The sequence below is a fragment of the Somniosus microcephalus genome, chromosome 17 (assembly GCF_052327205.1).
Source record: "Somniosus microcephalus isolate GS21.2 chromosome 17, FLI_Smic_1.0, whole genome shotgun sequence".
Classification (NCBI taxonomy): Eukaryota; Metazoa; Chordata; class Chondrichthyes; order Squaliformes; family Somniosidae; genus Somniosus; species Somniosus microcephalus.
The window spans coordinates 23,124,492-23,149,118 of NC_141003.1; the positions used below are offsets into that span (position 1 = coordinate 23,124,492).

Consider the following 24,627-nt stretch of genomic DNA (forward strand, 5'->3'; position numbering starts at 1 on the left):
CTCGAGCGTGCCGGCAGGCACCGCGTGCTCCATCTCCAGGGCCACCCAGGGGTGAACGTGGCCGCGGAAGAGAGGTGGGCCGAATGACCCCCTGGACCGCCTGCTGCCTGGACCAGTTAATGGCCACTTTGGCCAGGCCCAGGAGCAGTCCCACGAGGAGGTCCCTGACCCGCCCGCTCCCCTCCGCACTGGGTGGCCGTAGATCAGGAGAGTGGGACTGAAGTGCAGCCAAAAATCGAGGATCAGCCCCTTCAAATAATGGAAGAGGGACTGCAACCTCTCACACTCCGCATAAACATGGACAATCTGGGTCTATGGGAACGAGACAAGTTCAGCCTTTCTTTATTGATGAACTGAAACAGAATATAAGGAAAGAAACATGTACCGCCTCTTAAAGAACAGACATTGTATTCAAACGATGTAAATTTAATCATACTTTACAACTTCAAATAAAGACACATCTATATTTTGTTAAAAAACACAGTTCCCTCTACTCAAGGAGCAGAAAACACAAGGCCCCAATATCTCCGTGTGCCCCGTGGGAATGCGGGTTCACATGGGGAGCCCGTGGGCCAATGAGACCATTCATTTACTGCGGGTTAAACAGGGGATAAAAAGGGGGAGTCGGGTCTACAGCCTCACTTATCTGGGAGCCTTGCTTGTTAGAATGGAGGGGCTGCGGGTTCTGGGCTTGTTCTTTGTTACAATCTGTTCATCTCAGCCGCCCTCTCCTCTCCTCCTCCCCGCCGATCAATGTTGGCTGTCTCCCAAATTCCGCCAAGACTGCGGGTTTGGGGGAATTGAAGGCAGTGAGTGTGTGCGGAGAGGCTGCTGCTTTGATGCCGGGAGCCGGGATGTGCCGCCGTGTTTCTATTCACTCCACAATCTGCCAGGTGGGTGTATTCTCGGCTCGCCTATATTCTGGGCCAGGGCTTCCCAGGACCAGCCGCAATCCAACTGCACTGGGGATTCCCTGGACAGTATCCTCTCTCCTCCTGTCCTGAAACATCAGCTGGAGTCTCCAACCTCTCCAGTCCGGGAGCTGGCGGGTTTAGGAACCGTGTTCAGTTCTACAGTTTGAAAGTCTGATCATTGAGATCCTGACCCAGGATCTCTCCTTCCTTCTCTATGCGACTTGGGACTTCTGATGGTTGAATTGCGCCCCAGGATAGGAGGGCAGAGTGAAGATCAGTCCCTGGCTGGCACTGACCGGACAGGGTGTGGATTTGATGCCGGTCTTGTGTAACCAGTCCAGTAGGGATGGAGTTGGTGACCCGTCTCCATTAGATGGAGAATTGGGGTGTGGACGGGGAGAGAAGGAAACTAGAAGCTGGTGCTGCGCTGGGCGGAGTTTCTCCCCCTCCCGGTAACGGTTCCCTTGCCATTCCCCGTGCAGCAACTAACCGCCTTTCATTGACTCTCTCTCTTGCAGTGTGCACCAAGGATGGCCGGGTCCTGATCGCCATCTCCAAGGATTTGACGCTGCCTCCTGTAGACCTGACAACGGTCCATCTGAAGGATGGACACGGAGCGGAGTGCAGTCCGACCGTGGCCTCTGCAGACACTGTGCTCTTTCAGTTCGCAGTCACTGAGTGTGGCACTACTCAGCGGGTAGGTATTGTGGGCTGGGAGCCCCATCAATGGCTGTCAGTCGGGTGGGAAAGAGGGGGTCTAAAGGGCAATGGGGGCCCTTAAAGACACTACATGTGATAAGGCAATGGCAGACTTGCTCAATTTCTCTGTAATGATGGTCTTCTGTCTCTTGTAGCTGGACGGGGTGAACGCCGTCTATGAAACGGATGTGTTGGGTCAGTTTGAGATCTTGGATGGAGCTTTGGGATCGGTGACCCGGGACAGCCCCTTCAGGTGAGACTGGGAGCACATGGAGCGGGTAGAGAAGGTGAGGAGCTGAATTCTCCAGCCGTGTCCGTTCTCTTGCAGGCTCCATGTCCAGTGCAGTTACAAGGGGAGCCAGGAGTCTGAATTGCAGGTGAAGCCCAGAGTTTACAGCCTTTCTCCGCCACTGCCTGCCACTGAGGCCGGGATCCTGGTTCTGGAGCTGAGAATAGCGAGAGGTAGCGAGTGCTGCTGATGGTTAGTGTCCAACTTCAGGCTCTCTCTCCAAATAGTGGCCGTCCTTCATCGTCTTCTCTTTCCAGATGGTGGCTACCGGAGCTGGTACGTGGCCAGTGACTACCCGATCCTGAGTGTGCTCCGGGACCCCGTGTTTGTGGAGGTTCGAGTCCTGAACCGGAACGATCCGTCCCTTGTGCTGGTGCTCAATGACTGCTGGGCGACCCCCACCCCCGAGCCGCATTCGGGGCTCCGATGGGACCTCCTGGTGGGCAGGTAAGGCAGCGAGTGAGGGACCTTGGGGCAGGCTGGTGATTGGGGAGGGGGGCGACATGGACTGGGTGAAGGAACGGCCAATAATCAAACCAATCTGAGCTCCAGGTTGATGACTTGAATGGACTGGTTTCTTTATCTCGTCTAATCTCGGGACTTTGCTTTGATGTGCCGCTGTAACTCTGTAGTTGGGAGTTCCAGGTGCCCTCTCCATATAACCCGCTCTTTCTCTGTTCCAGGTGCCCCTTTACTGGAGACAATTACAAAACCCGCCTCCTCCCGGTAGACGCCGCTTCCCATTCGCCGTTCCCAACTCACCAGAATCGGTTTGTAGTCAGCACTTTCGCTTTCTGGGACCGAGTTTCGGGCCGGGCTCTGAGCGGGGAGGTGAGTTTCCTTCAGTCTTGCTCTCTTGGTTGAACTTGTTCCCTGGGTCTTGCTCACAGTGAGGAGGCCCCTGTTGACCCTTTGACTGTAGAAGCATGAATCTCCTGACTGGGAGCTGTGGCACTGACCAGACCGCACACTCTCTTTCCAGGTTCACTTCCACTGCAGTGCTGAGGTTTGCTTCCCTTCCACCCGAGAGAACTGCACGGCTCCCTTCAGCCCCAGTAAGTAGCTGGGATCTGACTAGAAACTGAAGCCTGATGGGGAAGGGTGGGTGTGGGGCATCTGGACACTGGGCTCACTCAGCAAGGGCCCAACAGTGGGCACAGGAGCAGTGTCCTCAATCTGCCCGCTCAACTCTATCCCAGTTAGTCTACAGCAGAATAGCAATCTGGCTCAGGGGCTCTGAGCACATCTTGCACTGGTTCTGAATGGAATCCACCTCTGGCCTTGAACATTGATCCAGCATTCTGCTGTCACCAGGAGTTCCAGGGTGGAACTGAACCGATATCTGGGAGCGGGGAGACCTGGGCAATGTGTGTGTGTCCAGTGTAACCGCTCGTCAAACTAGTGCTTAAAACGGGTCTCTTTCCCCAGGAGACCAGCCTGGCCATTGGACCCGTCAACGACTGCAAACTTTGCTGGGTTGATGCGGGTCCTTCTGAGAATCAGGAGTGAATCTTAGTCTGACAGTGAGGGAACAGTGTTTAACTACAGTCCAATCTCTCCGGTACTCACTGCCCGAGGGTTTTTGCATTGGGCCATCGGATTGTACACCTGATTCAGCGCTTCAGACAGCTGCACATTGAATTGCCCACCTTGAACTCTTGTCTCTTGTCTCCCCCAGAGAGGCGAAGAAGCGCCGATGACCGGGCTGGGTCCTTGGTGACTGCTGATGGAGCCATCATTTTCCTGGAAGATGAGAGATTGGCTGCTGGGATCCACCAGGAAGAGAAAGGTAAAGGAGGCCCCTGCCACTGTTTAGTGATGGAGTAACTGGTGCCCATCTAACCCTCCCTTCTCCCCACAGATGCTGCTGCTGATTCCCCCTCCCGTGTTCTTCCTGGAGCAGCGGTTGGGGTAGCTCTGCTCTCCGTGGCCCTGTTGGTCGGGACTGTTGCCATGTGGAAAATGGACCATCGCCGCAGGGTGGGCTCCGAGTGCAGCTCCATGGAACTGTAGATGTCTGTTGGACAATAAAACCCTGTTATACATGAACCCTGATCTTGTGTTCATAGAATCAGAGAATGGACTCCTTCTGTGCTGTCACCATTGAGCCCGTGCCTGCTGTTTGCAAGAGCACTTCAGCTAGTCCCACTCCTCGGCCCTTTCCCTGTAGCCCTGCAATTTTTTAAAATTTGTTGCTTATCCAATTCCCTTTTGAAAGCCACGATTTAATCGGCCTCCACCAACCTTTCAGACCGTGCATTCCAGTTATTAACCACTCCGAGTAAAAAAAACAAAAAAAGGATTTTCCTCATGTCTCTCCTTTGGATCTTTTACAACTAACGTTCAATCTGTGTCCTCTGGCTCTGGCCTGTTCTGCCAATGGCGACAGTTCCCCTCTATCTACTGTCTAGACACCTCATGCTTTTGAAAACCTCTCCAATCTGCTCTCAACCTTCTCTGCTCTCTGAAACTTCTCTGCTCTAAGAACCCCAGCTTCTCTAGTCATCCATGTAACTGACATCCTCATCCCTGGAATCATTCTTCCATGCACCCTCTCCTAGGGCCGTCACATCATTCCTGAAGAGCGGTGCCCAGAATTGACAATACTCCAGTTGAGGCCAACCGATGTTTTATAAAGGTTCATCATAACTTCCTTGATTTTGTACTCCATGCCACTGCTTGTAAAGCCCAGTATCCCATATGCTTTTTAATTGCTTTGTCAACCTGCCCTGCCGCCTTCAATGATTTGTGCACACATACTCCCAGGTCTCTCTGTTCATGCAGCCACTTTAGGATTGTACCCTTTAGTTTATGTTGCCTGTCCTCGTTCTTCCCACCAAATGTTTCACTTTGCACGTTTGTTAAATTTCATCTGTCTGCCCATTGCACCAGCCTGGCTGTCTTGAAATCTATCACACACCTTTCCCTGCCCCTGTACTTGTTTAAACTTTGTTACATCACTAACTTTTACCCATTCCCATGAAGGGTCATCGACCTGAAACATTAACTCTGTTTCTCTCCACAGAGGCTGCCTGACCTGAGTATTTCCTGCTTTTATTAAACCACTAGTTGGGTTGTTTTGGGCCTCGCTAGACCAGTAGTGGAAAGCTCACTCCTGGTCTTCAACAGCTGCTGTGAACAACCTTCCAGCATCGGTTTGGAATCCAGTTCCAGTATCGATCAAAACTCCAGTCAATTCAATAAAGCAGTAGGGGGAGTATCAGCACATCAATTGAAGGTGGAGATGTCGTGGCCTTTCTTATCCTTACTGATCTGGAACTGTAGGAAGTGCTAATCCAGTCACCCCACTCAGTGTGGGGTGTGATGCCCACAGTGCGGAGTGGAACTCCTGCACAAGAGGCTTTCCTCAATCACTGGTGTCTGCAGGAGCCTTTATTGTGGGGACAACCTCTACAGGAAGTCTGGGATTGAGGGAATAAATAGGATAAGGTAGGTCACTATCAATTGTCTAGTTTCAGTTGCTGAGAAACTAGTTTAGACAATACAGGATACTTTGAGTTTGACTTTGGAGAATGTGGAGTTAACAATGATCAGTCGGCAGAGATTTCCCAAAGCCAGGTGGTGCTTGAGCTGCTGCACAGAACTCTGACAGGAGTATTGATGAAAGAAATGCTCTGCTTTTCATTGATCTAGTTTCAAGATGTGACCTGAATTATGGGAAAGATGATGGTAATGGAACCAAAGCCACTGTGGCCCATGGTTAGTGGTAATGGGGCAGGGCCCATGTTTCACCCACTGACAGGTGCCGGTAGATCCATAGTGGGGACTGTGGGGCTTCTGCAAGACCCACAGCAATGATGCAGATTGAAAAATTTCAATCCAAGCCCCCCAAACTGGGACTGTGGGTAGTGTGTTCTGGGCCATGGATTGTCCAGGATCATGGGTCAGCGGCACATTGGGTTCAATGTAGGGAAAGGTGACGTCTTGCAGCTTCAATACATGGAAGGAGTGGAGAGCAGCTCCATGGGTCAGTAAATGTGGTCGAGCAAGAATCATGTTGGTGTCAAATACAAAGTTAGAATGTAATTCAGCTGCCTTGGTCCTTGGTCCCTCTTCATTGAACTCAACATGCCACTTAGAAAATAACAGGATTGTGCAGAGTCAATAGATTTGCAAAAGGGAAATCGTGTTTAACAAATCTGTTGGAGATTTTTGAGTTTGTCACTAGCAGCACAGTTAAGGGGGAATCTGTGGATGTGGTGCATTTGGTTTTTCAGCAGACATCCGATAAAGTGCCACAACGTTATTAAACATAAATAGGGTCCTTGGGATTGGGGGTAGTATACTAGCATGGATTGAGGATTGGTTAACACGAAACAGTAGGACTACATGTCATTCTTGGGCTGGCAGGCTATAACTAGTGGGGTACCGCAGGGATCAGTGCTTGGGCCTTGGCCATTCACAATCTACATCAATGATTTGGATGAGGCGACCAAATATAACATATCCAAGTTTGCTGATCCAAAGCTTGGTGGGAATTGAAGTTGAGGGGATATAGACAGGCTAAGTGAGTGGGTGAGAACATGGCAAATGGAATATAATGTAGAGAAATGTGAAGTTAACCACTTTGGTAGGGGAAGAATAGAAAAGCAGAGCATTTTTTAAATGGTGAGAGATTGGGGAAATGTTGGTGTTCAGAGGGACCTGGGTGTCCTTTTAAACAAATCACTGAAAGTTAACATGCAGGAACAGCAAGCAATTAGGAAAGCAAATGGTATGTTGGCCTTTATTACAAGAGGATTTGAATATAAGAGTAAAGATGGCTTACTGCAATTATATAGGTCCCTGGTGAGACCACAGCTAGAGTATTGTGTACATTTTTGGTCTCCTTTTCTAAAGAAGGATATACTTGCTATAGAGGGAGTGCAACGAAGGTTCACCGGACTGGTTCCTGGGCTGGGGGTTGGTCATATGAGGAGAGTGAGTAGACTGGGACTATATTCCCTAGAGTTTAGAAGAATGAGGTGATCTCATTGAAACATATGAAATTCTTAGATTGACAGGCTAGATGCAGGGAGGATGTTTCCCCTGGCTGGGGCGTCTCGAACCAGTGGTCACAGTCTCCGAATAAGGGGTTGGCTATTTAGGACTGAGGAGGAGAAATGTCTTCACTCGGAGGGCGGTGAATCTTTGGCATTCTCCACCGCAGTGGGCTGTGGAGGCTCAGTCGGTGAGTGTATTCAAGACCGAGATCGCTGGATTTTTGACTAAGGGATATGGGGATAGTGCCGGAAAGTGGAGATGAGGTAGAAGATCAGCCGTGATCTTATTGAATGGCAGAGCAGGCTTGATGGGCCAAATGGCCTGCTCCTGCTACTATTATGTTCTGTTTTAAGAAAGGAAAATCGTGTTTGACAAATGTATAAGAATTCTTGGAGTATGTAACGAGCAGGCTGGATCAAGGGGATCCAGTAGATGTAGTGTATTTGGATTTCCAAAAGTCATTCAGTAAGGTGCCACATAAAAGGTTACTGCACAAGATAAGAGCTCACGGTGTTGAGGGTAATACTTTAGCATGGATAGAGGATTGGCTAACAGAAAAGGGTCAGAATAAATGGGTCATTTGCCAATTGGCAAACTAGCTAGTGGGGTGCCACACCATGAACGTGCATTGTGCTTTGCAAGGATAGTGGGCGGTGCAGGGCGCCATTGACTGCACGCATGTGGCACTGCGGGCACCGCAGAAGAATGCAGAGGTTTTCTGAAACCGCAAGGGGTTCTACTGCTTAATGTCCAGTTGGTGTGTGACTATAGACAGCTGGTACTTGCTGTCAATGACTGTTATCCTGGCAGCAGCCACGATGCTTCTATCCTGCGGCAGAGTGGTGTGCCAGAGCTTTTCCAGGCAGTGCAACAGCCAGGTGGTTGGCTCTGCGGAGACCAGGATTATCCACTCTGCACCTGGCTGATGACATCGCTCCATTACCCCAAACACCCGTACTGAGCTGTGGTACAATGAGAGCCTTCTCGCCACCAGGAACATCATTGAGCAGACGATCGGTGTCCTCAAGCAACGGTTCTGCTGTCTGGACAACTCTGGAGGAGCCTTGCAGTACTCGCCTGAGCGAGTGTCTCCCTCTTCATAGTTGTTTGCTGCATTCTTCATAACCTGGCAATCCTCAGGACCCAGCCAATGCCATCAGGGATTGGTGCACCACCGGAAGAGGAGGATGATCAGCAACAATGTTGAAACTGCAAGGGCCGTCCATCAACGGCTGATAACAAGACGCCGCTAGGCCCCTACTCAGGAAATGGTTTCTGGCATGGAGAACAACATGATCAAAAGCAACCCGCAATCCCAAAAGCTGGCCAAGGCAGCAATGATTCCAAAGGCCAAACATGTACATTTTGAATACAACAACTTTTTGTTTTACAAACTGTGTGTCATTTATTCATGACAAACTAATAGAAACAAACACAACAAATCATTAATTAACATAACTGGTTCTCACAACCTGGCGGTAATGGCCAAAACACTAAACAAAAGTAATTACATGAACCTCGGCCTTTAATAAAAACATTACTAACATTTTGTCAGACCTCCTACTGTTTGCCCTTCGAGGGTGATCTCCTTCCCTTGGCCACTTGCCCCCTTCCCAACCTACTGCTCCTCCAGAATGGGGCCCCAGTGGCTGCAGCACGCTGGTGGAAGGCTGCTGCTTGTCAGATCCTGAGACTTCAGATGCCCTTGAAGGACGGCCTCGACCAGCTCTGGGCCTGGGGGGCTCGGCTGCAGACTGCACCAGCTCTGCATAGGCAGCAGCAGTCTGGGCTACAGCTGGTGGCAAGTGCAATGGGGAAGTGCCAGTGGTGGGAGCAGGAATGCTGTCATCCTGAGAGAGGACAGCACCTCCCTGCTTGACCAACACACTGGCACTCCCACGGGGCAGCACTTCAGCATCTGGAGCAATCTGCTAGAGCACAGAATGCTGGCCTGCTGCGGTACCGTGAGAGCCCCGGGTCAATGTGTCCGAACCAGCGATGATGGCAGCAGTCAGTGCTTGCGTGGCCTCAATCTGAGACTGCAGGAGAGCAGTCCGAGATTGGATCACGGCGGCCAGTGACTGAATTGCAGCACTAAGCAGAACTTGTGTTTGCCTGTGCTGTAGCGGAGTGCTCCACACTCCTTGCCAGTGCATCAATGCTTTGGGGCACCCTTCCCACTGCACCCATGAGCTGAGTGTGCCTGTCCACCGCCTGGGGGTTCATTTCAATGATGAGCTGCTCCTCCTCTGCGTCCAGTGCAGCAGGACTCGCTGGCCTACACTCCCTCTGGGGAGAAGGACACCGAGCTTCCCTACCCCCATTGCATTGCTGCAGCCTGCTGGGTCCCAGAGCTTCACCTTCATCAGACCCTTCACCCCTGCTCCCCTCCAGGGAAGATGTGGTCCCAGTGTGGACATGGGCTTCCTTGGGAGAGGGTGGCGCTGAGGCTCCGGCTTCCTCTTCCTCCTCGCCTATGGCTTCACTCCCACTAGCAGCTTGAGGGCCCGTCTCCTCAGCTGGTGAATCACCATCTGAAAACAGGGAGGTACAAGAGTGGCTTTAGCGTCAGGACAGGGGGGCAGTAAGGGAGGAAGGAGTGCAGCGATTTAGTAAGTTGGATTGAAAGTGTCAAAGGCTGGTGTTGTGAGGGACAAGTGGAATGAGAGAGGAGAGAAAGCTGTTTACCTTACCATTGCTGTCCCGAACGGGGTCAACCTCTCCATGGGTGATGGGACTGATCACCTGGATTGCCACAATCCTGTGGACGCACACCTCAAGATCGCTGAGTGGTTGCAGCTAAGGTGGCCCTCCACCTGTCTGTTGCTGCTGTGGCCTGTTAGGACATAGCTTGGCCTGCAAGAAAAATGACGGTGTCTGAGTAAATGTGCAGCCATGGTCTTGCCTGTTGTGCCTCCCATAGTTGAATAGCCCTCAATGTGTGCAAGGTGTGGAATGCGCGTGTGTGTTTTATGAAATGGCCATAGGTCTTGGTTGAGTGTTGGACATTGGGGTTTTAAGACCCTCTGGCCATAGAGTGAGGTTGAGATGGAGAGGTATTGAACAACAGCCACTCACCCTGAACACCCGAGTGAGGTCGTTGAACTTTTTGCGACATTGGATGTGGGTCCTGGTCACCATGCTCCTGGAGGAGACGTGATGAGCCACCTCCCTCCAGACTCTTCTGTAGTCACGCGGCAATAGCCTCCTCCCACTCTCGGGCTGCAGTATAGCTCTTCTGCACTCCACCGCACCAATCAGAGCCTCCAATCACTGAAGCGCTGAGCTCGTTCTCTTACCCTCTCCATAGTCCTTGGCTGAAAAGTTTAGGCACAGGTCTGTCCAGGCCGAGATTCAAGCCTGCAATGAGCAGCGTGTGGCTGGAGAGTGTGGTGTATGTGCCTTTAAGAGCAATTATGGTGTATGTGCCTTTAAGAGCGCCAGGTGTGGGTAATGCCGGTAATTGCCACTTGGGCTATATAAGCCTGTGTATTGTGTATATCCTTTAGACACCCCCCCCCCCAGACTTGCTTAGTAAATACCTATGAACCAACTCCTGTCTTCAGTGTCTTTATCTACACACGGACACTACAGTGGCGACGAAGTGGAAACGGACTTACCTGCAATTCGGCAGCACCTCAAGGACATCGATTCCTCCCGCGTCCAGAAGACTCAAGGAAGTAAAAGAAACTGTGGTTTCACCAGCTGGCCAAGCTGGTGACAGGTACTGCGCTAATCCTTCCTGGGTGTCAGGCTGGAGCTCCAGCGGTGGGCTCTACAGCTGAGACAGGCAGCGAAATCAGAGGCAAGCAATAACGGACTGGGAGGGTGCACTCGAGAGACGGCCGGCACGGCAAGCAGGTCAGCGTTTAGCCCTCCATCGGGAACGAGTCTCCAACAGTGAATAAACGGAAACCACAGTAAAACAGCGTTGTTATCGGTAGCAGCGGCGGGAAAGCGCGGGAAGCGCCATATCGTTGCTACAGAGAGAAGAAAAAAGCGCGGGAAGCACCGTATCTTTTCTGAAATGCCTAAATCTGGTAATATTGAGGCTCTTGATGGCGAAATAGAAGATTGGACCACATACGTGGAAAGAGTAGAGGTTTATTGCACTGCAAATGGAATAACAGATGAAAAAAAAGCTTCAGTACTTCTGAACTTAATGGGCGCGAAGACATACGGACTGTTACGAAATTTAATCACTCCAGCCAAACCAAAGGACAAGACTTTTAAAGAAATTGTTGATACCCTGCAGGAGCATTTAAACCCAACACCGCTGCTGATAGCGGAACGATTCAAGTTCTTCAAGAGAAATCAACACGAGAATGAAAGTAACGCTAATTACCTAAACGAATTAAGAAAGCTATCAAAGTACTGCCAATTCGGAGCAGGACTATCGGATTATCTTCGAGACAAATTTGTTTGCGGTCTCTTAAGTGAAGGAACACAAAAAAGACTGCTTTCTGAAAAAGATTTAACATTGGACAAAGCTTTCAGTATGGCTGTATCATACGAAGCAGCAGCAAAAGGAGCTGCAGAGATACAACAAGAGACACAGGACTTCGGCACCCATAAAATGACACAGGAGTTCGGAAGATGTTATCGCTGCGGCAGATCCACCCATAACCAGAGGGACTGCTGGTTCAAGGGCAAAGCATGCAGGCAATGTGGTAAGATTGGACACATTGCACGGGTATGCCAATCTGGACAAAATAAATCCACTGACAGAAAACAAAAAATCAATAAAGAAAAGTACAGGAAGGTACAAATGATGACGGACAATAGCTCCGAAGACCAGAATAGCGATAGCGACTCCGGAAACAAGAGACTAAGCTGTCTCAAATTACATAATGTACTTGCCAAAGAGGATTACCAAACCATTTGGGTTACCCTCACAATAGCAGGGTCCCCAGTTAAAATGGAGCTAGATACAGGATCAGCTCTAACCGTAATAAATCGACGAGATTACGAGAGGCTATTTTCGCATATACCTCTAAAAGACACATCCATTATCTTAAAAACATATACGGGGCAGAAAGTCTACCCCAAAGGAAAAATAAGGGTGCCTGTGGTATGCAACGGCAAAGAAATACAGAAGTTGTATTTATACATTCTACAAGATGGTGGTCCACCGTTGTTGGGACGTGAATGGATAAGGAAGATACGTTTAGACTGGCACTCCATTCAGGCACTGACGGTGACCAGTAAGGAAAAAAACAATGATGACATCATACCTGAACGATTAAAAGACATCTTGGCCAACGCCAAAGAAGTGTTTCAAGAGAAACTAGGAACCTTGAAAGGCATCACCGCCTCAATAAAAGTGGAAGATACAGCAATTCCAAACTTTTTTAAGGCAAGACCGGTGCCATACGCAATACGTCCGGCAGTCGAGGCAGAGCTGAAGAATTTGGAAAAGGCAGGCGTATTATCCAAAATAGATTGGAGCGAATGGGCAACACCCATTGTTCCAGTCATGAAAAAAACATTGAAAAATAACTCTGAGGAACAGAAAAAAATTCGCATCTGTGGGGACTTTAAGGTGACTGTAAACCCGGTCCTTCACACGGTACAGTATCCTCTTCCGAGGATAGAAGATATTTTCGCCTCACTATCCGGAGGGAAACGTTTCACAAAAATTGACTTGGCACAGGCATATCTACAGATGGAGGTTGAGGAGACCTCTAAAAAGTATCTCACAATAAACACACACAAAGGCCTGTACCAGTACAATCGACTGGTTTTTGGAATAGCATCAGCTCCAGCTATCTGGCAAAGAGCTATGGAGCAAGTCCTGCAAGGGATTCCGGGGACTCAATGCTACCTAGACGACATCCTTATAACAGGAGAAAATGACAACGAGCACCTTGCCAATTTGGAGCAGGTGCTCACTAGGCTGAAAGAACGGGGCCTACGAGCAAATCGCCCCAAGTGCGAATTTTTCCAAAATCAGATATCATATTGTGGCCACATAATTAATAAGGAAGGGTTGCATAAGTCACTTGAAAAAATTGAAGCAGTTATAAAAGCCCCAGCACCTGAAAATGTTTCACAATTAAGGTCATTCCTGGGATTAATAAATTACTATCATAAATTTTTACCGAACTTATCAACTATTCTACACCCTCTTAATGATCTTCTACAGACAGGAGTGATTTGGAAATGGAACGAAGACTGTAAACGTGCCTTCCATAAATGTAAAGACTTAATCACATCCGAGAAAATTTTGGCTCATTACAACCCATCACTACCAATCAGACTGGCGTGCGATGCATCCCCTTACGGCATAGGAGCGGTATTGTCCCATAGATTCCCTGATGGCTCGGAACGGCCGATAGCTTTTGCGTCACGCTCATTGAACTCGGCTGAGCGTAACTATGCCCAGATAGACAGGGAAGCACTCAGCCTGGTATGGGGAGTGAAGAAATTCAACCATTACCTACACGGACAAAAATTTACCTTGCTGACTGACCATCAACCCCTCATCTCCATATTCAACCCTAAAAAAGGTGTCCCCATTATGACGGCACAAAGACTACAGAGGTGGTCCCTTTTTCTAGGGGCACACCAATACAACATTGAATACAAAGGGTCAAAACAGCATGGGAATGCTGACGGTTTATCACGCCTACCGTTGCCAACGATAGAAGAGGCACCTACAGTAGACCCAGTAGAGATATTCCACTCTACCATAGTGGAATGTCTACCGGTGACAAATTCTGCCATTGAAAGGGAGACAAGAAATGACCCTACTCTCTCACGGGTCTACGATTTAACAGTGAAGGGATGGCCAGCACATGGCGAACCACTGTTGCCAGCATTCTCACAAAGAAGAGAACAGCTGTCAGTGTGCCGAGGAACCTTGATGTGTGGATCCAGAGTGGTGATTCCACCCAAACTCCAGGATAAAGTGCTAAAGGAGCTTCACGAGGGGCATCTGGGTGGAGTGAAAATGAAGAACCTAGCTAGGGCGTTTGTATGGTGGCCAGGTATCGATGGAGACATCGCAGACATGACCAAGAGCTGCCTAGGATGCCAGAAGGTCCAAAATGCTCCGCCACAGGCCCCTCTACATCCATGGGAGTGGCCCTCATCTCCCTGGCAAAGGGTGCACATCGACTTTGCTGGTCCATTTATGGACTCAATGTTCTTAATCGCAGTTGATGCACACTCCAAGTTGCCGGAGGTAATAAAGATGTCCTCCACCACCACGGAAAAAACCATCACAGTATTAAGGACCATATTTGCCAGGAATGGGCTGCCGGAGCAGATATGTTCTGATAATGGACCGCAATTTGTGTCCGAAGAATTCAGAAAGTTCTTAAAGAACAATGGGGTAAAGCACTACACGTCCGCCCCATACCATCCCGCCACCAATGGATTGGCTGAAAGGTTTGTCCAGACCTTCAAGAAGGCCATCAAGGCCATGGGTAATGAAGACATAAAACTTCAGCACAAGGTGGATAACTTCTTATTTGCATATAGGAATGCAACACATATGGTTACTAACCAAACTCCCGCCATGATGTTCTACAATAGAAACCTAAGATGCCGGCTGGATTTGGTCAAGCCCAACATCCGAAGGGACGTGGAGAACCGGCAGTTTCAGGGCATGAATGAAAGGCCAACTAGGGCCTTCCAGATAGGCCAACCGGTTTTGGCCCGGGACTACCGTACCGAGAAATGGCAGCCTGGAACTATCTGCACACGATTAGGACCACTGATGTATACCGTGGACATCGGAGACAGCATAATAAGGCGCCATGCTGACCAAATCATCAAGTCATCCGAAAAGGGACAACCTACACCACCACTCTATACATCTAACGATGAAGTAGAGATACCCATATCTACCTCCGATCCGGTGATACTGGAGCCCGATGAACCCGACACTGGCCTTCAAGCCGAATCAGCCTTGCCAGAAGAACCTACTACACCACCAGAAACTACTACACCCCCGAGGCGTTATCCGGACCGAGTCAGGAAGCCTCCTGAGAGACTAACTTATATGCAAAATAATATACATTGCTGTATTAATTAATTATAACATGTAATTAATAATTACTTAAAATATGATGTACTAGTTAGCTAGAAGGGGAGGAATTGTGGTGTATGTGCCTGTAAGAGCAATTATGGTGTATGTGCCTTTAAGAGCCCCAGGTGTGCGTAATGCCGGTAATTGCCACTTGGGCTATATAAGCCTGTGTATTGTGTATATCCTTTGGAACCCCCGCCCCCCCCAGACTTGCTTAGTAAACACCTATGAAACAACTCCTGTCTTCAGTGTCTTTATCTACACACGGACACTACAGAGAGCAAGATCCACCCTCCCCTTTAAGAACTGGCCGGTGCCAGTGTGTCTGTGTTCCATTGCTACCTGACATCACCTGCGCTTCACCCGCGCTCTGAGTTAGCGCCTCGCTCCTCGGCCTTTGCGCCTTAAGACAGGTGTGTAGCACCTGATTTAGCGCTCCAATCACCTCCAGGGGTGATAAACACCAAGTTTCCAGTCGGAGGCGATAATTAGCGCCAGGCGCTAAACTTTGGGCCCGGCCGATAATTGAGCCCCAAACGGGGCGACACCGAATTTCTCCCCCTAAATCTATCAGGTGACAATGAGCACCCTTATCTCACCCCAACTGTTGATCCAAACCATTCCGCTAGTTCCCTGTCCACTCCAGCGCACACAGGGACTTCTGGGAGAGGTTCTCTCGCAGTCTGACAAGTTTCTCAGGAACACTGAACATCCACAAGGCATGCCAGAGACCTTATCGCCACACACGGTCAAAGGCCTGCTGTGTGATAACTTTGGGAAGGGCCTTGGGACGTGTTGCTGCGTTAAGGCGCTATATAAATGCAAGTTGTTGTTGTAAAGTGGATATTGTGTTCTGTAAATTTCTCCGAACCAGGTCTCTTGTACAGAGGACATCACTCACAATCTACGGACACAAATGACTGTAAACCGTATAATAGGTTATTGGGAGGTGGCAGTAAACCCAGGGGCCCCGCCGTGCTCTGTTACATTTTCCGGGGTCTACAAGTTTCAGTCCTACATTTCAGAATGAACATTGCATCAACCAGATTCTGGCCACGGCTGGAATTCCATTCAGCCACGGGCCAGGGCTTGTACCATGGCAGGTGTTGCTGACATTGTCATTTCCATTTGGACTAGTGATGCACCCTCTGATTCTCAGAGCCTTTAACAGGAGGAGTTTGAACAGGGATCTGTCCACTACAGGGATCACACCGAGACCATTCCAGGAGATGGGATCTCTGGGGGAGTTTGAAAAGATATCCTTCCACTACACTGGGGTTATAAGGAGACAGCAGGATTAAAGGGGCAGTGACAGCTTGGAAACTAAATTGGCTATGAGACAGAAAGCAGAGAGTAGTGGTGAAGGGATATTTATCAGACTGGAGGGAGGTTTACAGTGGTGTCCCCCAGGGGGCGGTATTGGGACCACTGCTCTTCTTGAGATCTATTACTGACCTGGACTTGGGTAAAGGAGGCATCATTTCAGAGTTTGCAGATGACACCTAACTCAGAAATGTAGTAAACAGTGAGGAGGATAGTAACAGATTTCAGGAGGACAGAGAGAGATTGGTGAAATGGGCAGACACATGGCAGATGACATTTAATGCAGAGAAGTGTGAAGTGTTTCATTTTAGGAGGAAAAATGAGCAGAGGCAATATGGACTAAATGGTATCGTTTTAAAGGAATGCAGGAGCAGAGAGATCTGGGGGCGTACGTACACGAATCTTTGAAGTTCATATGGCTCTTAAAAATCCTTTGCTTTATAAATAAAGGGACAAAGTAAAGGAAGTAATGGTAAAGCTTCAAAAATCACTGGTTAGGCCTTAGCTGTAGTATTGCATCCAGTAATGGGCACCGCACTTTAGGAAGGATGTCCAGGCCTTCGAGAGGGTGCAGAGGAGATTTACTGGAATGGTTCCAGGGATGAAAGTCTTCCGTTATGTGGAGAGACTGCAGAAACTGAGGGTTTTTCTCCTTAGAGCAGAGAAGGTTAATGGAAGATTTAATAGAGATGTTCAAAATTATGAGGGGTTTTCATAGAGATTATATGAAGAGACTGTTCCCACTGGCAGTAGGGTCAGCAACAAGAGGACGCTGATTTCAAACAATTGCCAAAGACCAGGGGGGAGATGAGGAGAATTTGTTTACACAGCGAGTTGTTGTGATCTGGAATGCGCTGCCTGAAAGGATGACGGAAGCAGATTCAGAAATACCACTCCCAAGGTAATTGGATATGTGCTTGAACAGGAGCAATTAGCAGGGCCATGGGGAAAGAGCAGGGACTGGGATTTATTGGATAGCTCTTTCAAAGGCCGACACAAACACGATGGGCCGAACAGCCTCCTTCGGTGCTGTATCACTCTGATTCCAGGAGATGGGGTCTCTGAGAGGGGTTAGGTGTGGTGCTGAATCAATGTTCCCCAATGTCCACGGGATGGAAGCTGCCTCTCTGCACCGCAAGGTACCGAGTCTCTCATTGACACAAACAACACGATTATCATTTAAAATTATAGGTTTCTCGAGTTAATGAGACTCGGTGTCTAAATTCTATTAGTGCTGCCTCCTTAAGAGGGACACTTGTGGAGCTGACTCTGTTTATTACCGGCAATTGCCAATTTCAAGTCAACTACAATTTCCACACTTTTGTACTCTATACCGCTATTTATGAAGCCCAGAATCCCGTAAGCCTTTTTAACTGCTTTCTCAACCTGTCCTTCCACCTTCAACGATTTGTGCACACATACCCCCAGGTCTCTCTGTTCCTGCACCCCCTTCAGGATTGGACCATTTAGTTTATATGTCCTCTCCTCATTCTTTCTACCAAAATCTATCACTTCACAATTTTCCGTGCTAAATTTCATCTGTCACGTGTCCGCCCATTTCACCTGCCTGTCTGTCTTCCTGACTTCTGCCACTCTCCTCCTCACTGTTCACTATACTTCCAAGTTTTGTCTCATCTGCAAATTTTGAAATTGTGCCCTGTACACCCATGTCCAAGTCATTAATATGTATCAAGAAAAGCAGTGGTCCTAGAACCGACCCCTTAGGAACACCACTGTATACCTTCCTCCAGTCCAAAAAACAACCGTTCACCACTACTCTCTGTTCCCTGTCACTCAGCCAATTCCGTATCCATGTCCACTGTCCCTTTAATTCCATGGGCTTCAACTTTGCTGGCAAACATATTATGTGGCACTTTTTCGAACGACTTTTTGAAATCCATGTTCACTACGTCAACTGCATTATCCTCATCAATCCTGCCTGTTACCTCATCAAAAAACTCAAACAAGTTAGTTAAACATGATTTGCCTTTAACAAATCCATGCTGGCTTTCCTTAATTAAACCACACTTTCCAAGCGACTGTTAATTTTGTCCCTGATTACTGTTTCTAAAAGCTTCCCCACTACCGAGGTCAAACTGAATGGGCTGTAGTTGCTGGGTTTATCTTTACACACTTTTTTGAACAAGGGAATAATATTTGCAGTTCTCCAGTCCTCTGGCACCGCCCCCGTATCTAAGGAGGATTGGAAGATTATGGCCAGTATCACCGCGATTTCTTCCCTAAATTCCCGCAGCATCCTAGGATGCATCCCATCCGCTCCTGGTGATTTATCTACTTTAAATACAGCCAGCCTTTCTAATGCCACTTTTTATCAATTTATATCCTATCAAGTATCTCCACTGCCTCCTCCTTTACAATGTCTATGGCAGCATCCTCTTCCTTGGTGAAGACTGATGCATAGTACTCAGTTAGTACCTCAACCATACCCTCTGCCTCCATGAATAGGTCTCCTTTTTGGTCCCTAATCATCCCCATCCCTCCTCTTACTACCCTTTTACTATTTATATGCCTATAGAAGACTTTTGGATTACCTTTTATGTTGGCTGCAATTCTATTCTCATACCCTCTCTTTGCCCGTCTTATTTGATTTTTCACTTCTCCTCTGAACTTTCTATATAGAGCCTGATTCTCAGATGCATTTGCAACTTGACATCTGTCATATTCGCTCTTTTTCTGCTTCATCATATTCTCTATCTCTTTCATCATCCAGCGAGCCCTGACTTTAGTTGTCCTGCCTTTCCCCCTCGTTGGAAAGTACCTCAACTGCACCTGAACTATTTCCTCTTTAAAGGCAGCCTATTGTTTATTACAGTTTTGCCTGCCAATCTTTGATTCCAGTTTACCCGGGCCAGATCCGTTCTCATCCCACTGAAATTGCATTTCCCCCTGTTAAACATTTTTACTCTAGATTGCTCCCTGTCCTTTTTCATAGCTAACCAAAACCTTCTGATACTATGATTACTGTTCCCTAAATGTTCACCTATTGAAACTTGCTCCACCTGACCAACCTCATTCCCCAGTCTGGAGTACAGTTATGTTGAAAGACTGAAGAAGCTGGCGTTGTTCTCCTTGGAGCAGAGAAAATTGAGAGGAGATTTGATAGAGGTGTTCAAATCCATGAGGAGTGTGGACAGAGTAGGTAGAGAGAAACTGTTCCCATTGGCAGAAGGGTGGAGAACCGGAGGACAGAGATTTAAGGTGATTGGCAAAAGAACCAAAGGCGACGTAAGAAAGACTTTTTTACGCAGCGAGCGGTTAAGATTTGGAATGTTCTCCCTGAAAGGGCGGTGGAGGCAGATTCAATCACAGCTTTGAAAAGGGAGTTGGATAAGTATCTGAAGGGAAGAAATGTGCAGGGCTACGAGGAAAGGGCGGGGGAGTGGGACTGGCTGAAGTGCTCTTGCAGAGAGCCGGCACGGGCTCGACGGGCCGAATGGCCTCCTTTCCTGCTGTAACCATTCTATGATTCGATGATTCTATGACCATGCGCTGTAACTTTAAAAAAGGTTAAAAGGAAATTGAACAAATTAAATTAAAGTACTGTTCCTTATGGTGATGCAGCACTCCAGTGCCTGCGGTGCCCACCGGTCTCGGAAGGCCTCGAGCGTGCCGGCAGACACCGCGTGCTCCATCTCCAGGGCCACCCAGGGGTGAACGTGGCCGCGGAAGAGAGGTGGGCCGAATGACCCCCTGGACCGCCTGCTGCCTGGACCAGTTAATGGCCACTTTGGCCAGGCCCAGGAGCAGTCCCACGAGGAGGTCCCTGACCCGCCCGCTCCCCTCCGCACTGGGTGGCCGTAGATCAGGAGAGTGGGACTGAAGTGCAGCCAAAAATCGAGGATCAGCCCCTTCAAATAATGGAAGAGGGACTGCAACCTCTCACACTCCGTATAAACATGGACAATTTGGGTCTATGGGAACGAGACAAGTTCAGCCTTTCTTTATTGATGAACTGAAACAGAATATAAGGAAAGAAACATGTACCGCCTCTTAAAGAACAGACATTGTATTCAACCGATGTAAATTTAATCATACTTTACAACTTCAAATAAAGACACATCTATATTTTGTTAAAAAACACAGTTCCCTCTACTCAAGGAGCAGAAAACACAAGGCCCCAATATCTCCGTGTGCCCCGTGGGAATGCGGGTTCACATGGGGAGCCCGTGGGCCAATGAGACCATTCATTTACTGCGGGTTAAACAGGGGATAAAAAGGGGGAGTCGGGTCTACAGCCTCACTTATCTGGGAGCCTTGCTTGTTAGAATGGAGGGGCTGCGGGTTCTGGGCTTGTTCTTTGTTACAATCTGTTCATCTCAGCCGCCCTCTCTCCTCCTCCCCGCCGATCAATGTTGGCTGTCTCCCAAATTCCGCCAAGACTGCGGGTTTGGGGGAATTGAAGGCAGTGAGTGTGTGCGGAGAGGCTGCTGCTTTGATGCCGGGAGCCGGGATGTGCCGCCGTGTTTCTATTCACTCCACAATCTGCCAGGTGGGTGTATTCTCGGCTCGCCTATATTCTGGGCCAGGGCTTCCCAGGACCAGCCGCAATCCAACTGCACTGGGGATTCCCTGGACAGTATCCTCTCTCCTCCTGTCCTGAAACATCAGCTGGAGTCTCCAACCTCTCCAGTCCGGGAGCTGGCGGGGTTAGGAACCGTGTTCAGTTCTACAGTTTGAAAGTCTGATCATTGAGATCCTGACCCAGGATCTCTCCTTCCTTCTCTATGCGACTTGGGACTTCTGATGGTTGAATTGCGCCCCAGGATAGGAGGGCAGAGTGAAGATCAGTCCCTGGCTGGCACTGACCGGACAGGGTGTGGATTTGATGCCGGTCTTGTGTAACCAGTCCAGTAGGGATGGAGTTGGTGACCCGTCTCCATTAGATGGAGAATTGGGGTGTGGACGGGGAGAGAAGGAAACTAGAAGCTGGTGCTGCGCTGGGCGGAGTTTCTCCCCCTCCCGGTAACGGTTCCCTTGCCATTCCCCGTGCAGCAACTAACCGCCTTTCATTGACTCTCTCTCTTGCAGTGTGCACCAAGGATGGCCGGGTCCTGATCGCCATCTCCAAGGATTTGACGCTGCCTCCTGTAGACCTGACAACGGTCCATCTGAAGGATGGACACGGAGCGGAGTGCAGTCCGACCGTGGCCTCTGCAGACACTGTGCTCTTTCAGTTCGCAGTCACTGAGTGTGGCACTACTCAGCGGGTAGGTATTGTGGGCTGGGAGCCCCATCAATGGCTGTCAGTCGGGTGGGAAAGAGGGGGTCTAAAGGGCAATGGGGGCCCTTAAAGACACTACATGTGATAAGGCAATGGCAGACTTGCTCAATTTCTCTGTAATGATGGTCTTCTGTCTCTTGTAGCTGGACGGGGTGAACGCCGTCTATGAAACGGATGTGTTGGGTCAGTTTGAGATCTTGGATGGAGCTTTGGGATCGGTGACCCGGGACAGCCCCTTCAGGTGAGACTGGGAGCACATGGAGCGGGTAGAGAAGGTGAGGAGCTGAATTCTCCAGCCGTGTCCGTTCTCTTGCAGGCTCCATGTCCAGTGCAGTTACAAGGGGAGCCAGGAGTCTGAATTGCAGGTGAAGCCCAGAGTTTACAGCCTTTCTCCGCCACTGCCTGCCACTGAGGCCGGGATCCTGGTTCTGGAGCTGAGAATAGCGAGAGGTAGCGAGTGCTGCTGATGGTTAGTGTCCAACTTCAGGCTCTCTCTCCAAATAGTGGCCGTCCTTCATCGTCTTCTCTTTCCAGATGGTGGCTACCGGAGCTGGTACGTGGCCAGTGACTACCCGATCCTGAGTGTGCTCCGGGACCCCGTGTTTGTGGAGGTTCGAGTCCTGAACCGGAACGATCCGTCCCTTGTGCTGGTGCTCAATGACTGCTGGGCGACCCCCACCCCCGAGCCGCATTCGGGGCTCCGATGGGACCTCCTGGTGGGCAGGTAAGGCAGCGAGTGAGGGACCTTGGGGCAGGCTGGTGATTGGGGAGGGGGGCGACATGGACTGGGTGAAGGAACGGCCAATAATCAAACCAATCTGAGCTCCAGGTTGATGACTTGAATGGACTGGTTTCTTTATCTCGTCTAATCTCGGGACTTTGCTTTGATGTGCCGCTGTAACTCTGTAGTTGGGAGTTCCAGGTGCCCTCTCCATATAACCCGCTCTTTCTCTGTTCCAGGTGCCCCTTTACTGGAGACAATTACAAAACCCGCCTCCTCCCGGTAGACGCCGCTTCCCATTCGCCGTTCCCAACTCACCAGAATCGGTTTGTAGTCAGCACTTTCGCTTTCTGGGACCGAGTTTCGGGCCGGGCTCTGAGCGGGGAGGTGAGTTTCCTTCAGTCTTGCTCTCTTGGTTGAACTTGTTCCCTGGGTCTTGCTCACAGTGAGGAGGCCCCTGTTGACCCTTTGACTGTAGAAGCATGAATCTCCTGACTGGGAGCTGTGGCACTGACCAGACCGCACTGTCTCTTTCCAGGTTCACTTCCACTGCAGTGCTGAGGTTTGCTTCCCTTCCACCCGAGAGAACTGCACGGCTCCCTGCAGCCCCAGTAAGTAGCTGGGATCGGACTAGAAACTGAAGCCTGATGGGGAAGGGTGGGTGTGGGGCATCTGGACACTGGGCTCACTCAGCAAGGGCCCAACAGTGGGCACAGGAGCAGTGTCCTCAATCTGCCCGCTCAACTCTATCCCAGTTAGTCTACAGCAGAATAGCAATCTGGCTCAGGGGCTCTGAGCACATCTTGCACTGGTTCTGAATGGAATCCACCTCTGGCCTTGAACATTGATCCAGCATCCTGCCGTCGCCAGGAGTTCCAGGGTGGAACTGAACCGATATCTGGGGGCGGGGAGACCTGGGCAATATGTGTATGTCCAGTGTAACCGCTCGTCAAACTAGTGCTTAAAACTGGTCTCTTTCCCCAGGAGACCAGCCTGGCCATCGGACCCGTCAACGACTGCAAACTTTGCTGGGTTGATGCGGGTCCTTCTGAGAATCAGGAGTGAATCTTAGTCTGACAGTGAGGGAACAGTGTTTAACTACAGTCCAATCTCTCCGGTACTCACTGCCCGAGGGTTTTTGCATTGGGCCATCGGATTGTACACCTGATTCAGCGCTTCAGACAGCTGCACATTGAATTGCCCACCTTGAACTCTTGTCTCTTGTCTCCCCCAGAGAGGCGAAGAAGCGCCGATGACCGGGCTGGGTCCTTGGTGACCGCTGATGGAGCCATCATTTTCCTGGAAGATGAGAGATTGGCCGCTGGGATCCACCAGGAAGAGAAAGGTAAAGGTAAAGGAGGCCCCTGCCACTGTTTAGTGATGGAGTAACTGGTGCCCATCTAACCCTCCCTTCTCCCCACAGATGCTGCTGCTGATTCCCCCTCCCGTGTTCTTCCTGGAGCAGCGGTTGGGGTAGCTCTGCTCTCCGTGGCCCTGTTGGTCGGGACTGTTGCCATGTGGAAAATGGACCATCGCCGCAGGGTGGGCTCCGAGTGCAGCTCCATGGAACTGTAGATGTCTGTTGGACAATAAAACCCTGTTATACATGAACCCTGATCTTGTGTTCAGAGAATGGCCTCCTTCTGTGCTGTCACCATTGAGCCCGTGCCTGCTGTTTGCAGAGTACTTCAGCTAGTCCCACTCCTCGGCCCTTTCCCTGTAGCCCTGCAATTTTTTTTTTATTTGTTGCTTATCCAATTCCCTTTTGAAAGCCACGATTTAATCGGCCTCCACCAACCTTTCGGGCAGTGCATTCCAGTTATTAACCACTCCGAGTAAAAAAACAAAAAAAGGATTTTCCTCATGTCTCCTTTGGATCTATTACAACTAACGTTCAATCTGTGTCCTCTGGCTCTGGCCCGTTCTGCCAATGGCGACAGTTCCCCTCTATCTACTGTCTCGACACCTCATGCTTTTGAAAACCTCTCCAATCTGCTCTCTGAACCTTCTCTGCTCTAAGAACCCCAGCTTCTCTCGCCATCCATGTAACTGACATCCTCATCCCTGGAATCATTCTTCCATGCACCCTCTCTAGGGCCGTCACATCATTCCCAAAGAGCGCTGCCCAGAATTGGACACACTACTCCAGTTGAGGCCAAACCAGTGTTTTCTAAAAGTTCATTTCCTTGATTTTTGTACTCCATGCCTCTACTTGTAAAGCCCAGTATCCCATATGCTTTTTTAATTGCTTTGTCAACCTGCCCTGCCACCTTCAATGATTTGTGCACACATACTCCCAGGTCTCTCTGTTCATGCAGCCACTTTAGGATTGTACCCTTTAGTTTATATTGCCTGTCCTCGTTCTTCATAACAAATGTTTCACTTTGCACGTTTGTTAAA

The 24,627-nt window shown here is 49.5% G+C and overlaps 1 protein-coding gene across 1 annotated transcript; it reads left to right on the forward strand.

Moving 5' to 3' along the window:
- The first annotated feature begins 638 nt into the window (after positions 1 to 638).
- Positions 639 to 23,838, forward strand: LOC147105569 (uncharacterized). The gene is made up of 16 exons (XM_086010057.1): positions 639 to 893; positions 1,433 to 1,611; positions 1,769 to 1,866; positions 1,942 to 2,075; positions 2,160 to 2,349; positions 2,586 to 2,733; positions 2,885 to 2,957; positions 3,581 to 3,691; positions 21,314 to 21,492; positions 21,650 to 21,747; positions 21,823 to 21,956; positions 22,041 to 22,230; positions 22,467 to 22,614; positions 22,766 to 22,838; positions 23,462 to 23,572; positions 23,651 to 23,838. Exons 1-16 carry the CDS (start codon positions 668 to 670, stop codon positions 23,800 to 23,802), a joined length of 2,244 nt encoding a protein of 747 aa, XP_085866183.1. The 5' UTR covers positions 639 to 667; the 3' UTR covers positions 23,803 to 23,838.
- The last annotated feature ends 789 nt before the right edge of the window (positions 23,839 to 24,627 follow it).